The sequence below is a fragment of the Oncorhynchus mykiss genome, chromosome 8 (assembly GCF_013265735.2).
Source record: "Oncorhynchus mykiss isolate Arlee chromosome 8, USDA_OmykA_1.1, whole genome shotgun sequence".
NCBI classification, from domain to species: Eukaryota; Metazoa; Chordata; class Actinopteri; order Salmoniformes; family Salmonidae; genus Oncorhynchus; species Oncorhynchus mykiss.
The window spans coordinates 66,125,933-66,129,677 of NC_048572.1; the positions used below are offsets into that span (position 1 = coordinate 66,125,933).

Here is a 3,745-nt window from a genome sequence, read left to right on the forward strand (position 1 = left end):
TAGTTGAATCCCCTGTTACAATCTATTTATTACTCATTTGAATATGGTTCCTCTATTGAACAGTGTCAAGAAATCCACTTGTTTGGGAGGCTCTTAGGCTGGAGTAGATCACATATCTCTAGCAGTACCAACACCTCTCGCACACAAAGCTTCAACCTACTATACTAGCATTGACACTTTAACAGGAAAACAACACTTCCTTTCTGACAATCACAACACCAGGACCAAGAAAAGTCACACTGGTAAGTTGTTAAAGTATTGCTTTAAGTATACAGTCCACTTGCAGATTGTAGGGTATTTACTGAGAAATTAAGTAGTTAAAATTAGTAGTTTCTCTGTATTTACTTAATTTGATTAAATAAATTAAAGCATATTTACCAGCTAAATATTGTGTTTATCTGTTTATCTTGCAATCTGCAAATACTAATAATAACAGACCAGAAAATAAAACATATTTACAACCTTTAAACAGGTTAAGAGACTGACAACCATGGCGGAGTACAAAGACTTCTTGGATTTGTTCAGCGATGAAAATGACATGGATTATAACTACACCGACCCCATCTATGTTGTGGATAAACTGGTGAATCTTTGTGCCACAGCTGATGTGAACAGATTTGGAGCCAAGTTCACACCAATATTGTACACCATCAATTTCCTGCTAAGCATCATTGGGAATGGGCTGGTTCTGTGCATTATTTACAAATACGAGAAGCTCACTTCCATCACCAACATCTTCCTCCTCAACCTGGTCATCTCTGACCTGCTGTTCGCCTCCAGTTTGCCCTTCTGGGCCTTGTACCACCTCTATGGGTGGATCTTTGACTCGGTCATGTGCAAACTAGTGGGTAGCTTGTACTTCTTAGGATTCTACAGCTCCATCCTCTTCCTCACTCTCATGACCTTTGACCGGTACCTGGCTGTGGTCCATGCCATCAACGCCCCCAAATGGAGGAGGAAGATCTACGCCTGTGTCTCCTCGGCAGTCGTGTGGTGTATCAGCCTGCTGGCCAGTGTCAAGGAGTTGGTTCTATACAATGTCCGGGAGGATCCTCGTGACGGATACCTTTGTGAGGAGACGGGCTTCTCCAATGCGATCATGAGAAAATGGCAGCTGGTTGGTTACTATCAGCAGTTTGTGATCTTCTTCCTGTTTCCCTTGGCTATGGTCATGTACTGCTATGTTAGAATCACGGTCCGAATCATGTCAACCCAGATGAGAGGGAAGTGCAGGGCAGTCAAGCTGATTTTCGTGATTATATTCACGTTTTTTGTGTGCTGGACCCCATACAATGTTGTAATTCTGTTGAGGGCCCTCCAGATCTCCACCAGTGATGATTCTGAGCCGTGTTCTGAAGTGCTTAACCACGCTATGTATGTCACTAGGAATATAGCATACCTCTACTGTTGTGTGAGCCCTGTCTTTTACACGTTTGTTGGGAAAAAGTTTCAGAGTCACTTCTGGCAACTACTTGCAAAGCGCATCCCATGTCTGAAGAGACATATCATGACTAGCCAAAGTGGCAACAGTAGAATAACTTCTCAGAAAAGTCCACATACCATGTATGAATATGAGAAAGGAACTGGTCTTCAAGCCAGAGCATAGGTTCCGGTACCCATTTAGGGTACCCATTTACTGTTTAAATTTAGGTGCAGGATCTCCACAATACTTTTGAGCTAATATTATTTTTTTTTTACCCCCTTTTTCAATTACGATCTTGTCTCATTGCTGCAACTGCCCAACGGGCTCGGTAGAGTCATACCTCCTCCGAAACATGACCCGCCAAACCGCGCTCCTTAACCCGGCTGTACCAATATGTTCGGAGGAAACACAGCTCACCTGAAGATCCCAGCCAAACTCTCCCCTAACCCAGATGGCTAATTGTGCGTCGCGCTATGTGACTCCCTGTCACGACACAGCCTGGGGTCAAACCCAGGTCTATAGTGACACCTCAAGCACTGCGATGCAATGCCTTATATGGCTGCATCACTCAGGAGGCCCCTTGAGTTAATATTCTACAAGAGGAACAGGAGATCAAGCAGTAGAACATTTTGTGCTGGTACTTACAGTAGCTCTAGTGATCTCCTGCCAGGTCAAAAACATGCCATTTAGCAGACACTTGTATCCAAATTGACTTATGCATTCCACATATGGGTGGTCCTAGGAGTTGAACCCACAATCCTGGCATTGGAAGTGTCAGGCTCTACCAGGTTGAGCTACAGAGGACAAACTGTTGATATGATTTGTAAATGATGTACAAGATGTCTGATAAGGTACATGTTTTCCATGATGTTTAGCTCTGTTTGCATGCTTTGAGGAGGGTTTTATGTTAATGTTCTCAGGGAATTTCAGCGCAACACAATGTGTACATGCAATTACAATTATGTGTACTTTTGCTTCTGACTTGATGTACTCAACATTTGTTGCTAAATTGTAAGTTACAATACAAATTATATTTTAAATAATTTGATTCTATAAAAGAAAGTGTACATTTGATTTGCTTCAGGAACTTGAGATGTTACTATCTTTGAATCTTTGCATTACATTTCTAATAAAATAAAAAATATATTTGTGCCTTGTGGCTCTGAATGTTGAGCAGCTGAATATCGGTCTACCTGTTGAGAGAGATGCATATTATATGCTCAATCATACTCTATGTACTGTAGGCCTATCATACCATATTCTAGTTGCCATAACTATGGTGAAAGAAAACCAACAATTTATTCAATATAGCTATTTTCAGAGCAGCCTGTTCTTGGTATTACTCAGACTTCCCCTACTCACACTTCTCTTCTCAGAAACTGGTTGGAGAGCATCCTGTTACTCATCCTATTATTTATATTTCACTTTGCTTAACATTTAGGGACGGTTTGCCCGGACAGAGATTAAGCCTACACTGTTAGAAAAAAAAGGATTCAAAAGGGTTCTCCCCATAGGATAACTATTTTTGGTTCTAGGTAGAACCGTTTTGGGTTCCATATAGAACTCTGTGTGGAAAAAGTTGTACATGGAACCCAAAAGGGTTCTTCAAATGGTTCTCCTATGGGGACAGCTGAAGAACCCTTTTAGGTTACAGATAGAAACAATTTTGTGTGTAGCCCTGGACTAAAAAGCATGTTCAATGAAGGTTCTCCATTGAATATGTTTTTAGTCTAGGACTAAGCTTAATCTGTGTCCGAGAAACCAGCCCCAACAATATTACAAAATCATTCTCCAGTGGAATTGTTTACCAGTGATTTACCAGATGATTGGGCGGCAGGTAGCCTAGTGGTTAGAGTGCTTTATTAGTAATCGAAAGGTTGCAAGGTCAAATCCTTGAGCTGACAAGATAAAAATATGTTGTCCTGAACCAGAGAATTTGTTCTTAACTGACTTGCCTAGTTAAACAAAGGTAAACATTTTTTTTAAATGCTTAACCTGACTTACAATATGTGTGTTCAACTAAGACAGGTGAGAAAACACATACCCTTATCTTTACAAACAGAGCCTCCTTTAAAAGCCAGCACTCAGATGGCAGAGGTAAACAGGCTTCTGTGAATGTCAGAAGCACAAGTTACTTTAGGTCTCAGGGAGGGTGATGCAACACTTAATGGGCACATGGTGGCACTATTCATCACAGTACAAAGGAAACATAAGCCTGGCAAGCAAGCCTTCTATAACACAGAGGAACTATAGCTTCATTCAAAAGTGACACATAAGACTACTAAAGAATTTAATTTATCAATGATTTCAGTCTCCAAGGTT

At 41.0% G+C, this 3,745-nt stretch overlaps 1 protein-coding gene across 1 annotated transcript; it reads left to right on the top strand.

The window, feature by feature from the left end:
• Nucleotides 1-80: 80 nt before the first annotated feature.
• Nucleotides 81-2,569, top strand: LOC110530382 (C-C chemokine receptor type 8). Its single transcript, XM_021613380.2, has 2 exons — nt 81-242; nt 473-2,569. The coding sequence occupies exon 2, from the start codon at nt 491-493 to the stop codon at nt 1,604-1,606; it is 1,116 nt and encodes a 371-aa protein (XP_021469055.1). The 5' UTR covers nt 81-242; nt 473-490; the 3' UTR covers nt 1,607-2,569.
• Nucleotides 2,570-3,745: the final 1,176 nt, after the last annotated feature.

Coding starts and splice junctions, on each gene's coding strand:
- LOC110530382 (XM_021613380.2), top strand. CDS start 491: ATGGCGGAGTACAAAGACTTCTTGGATTTGTTCAGCGATGAAAATGAC.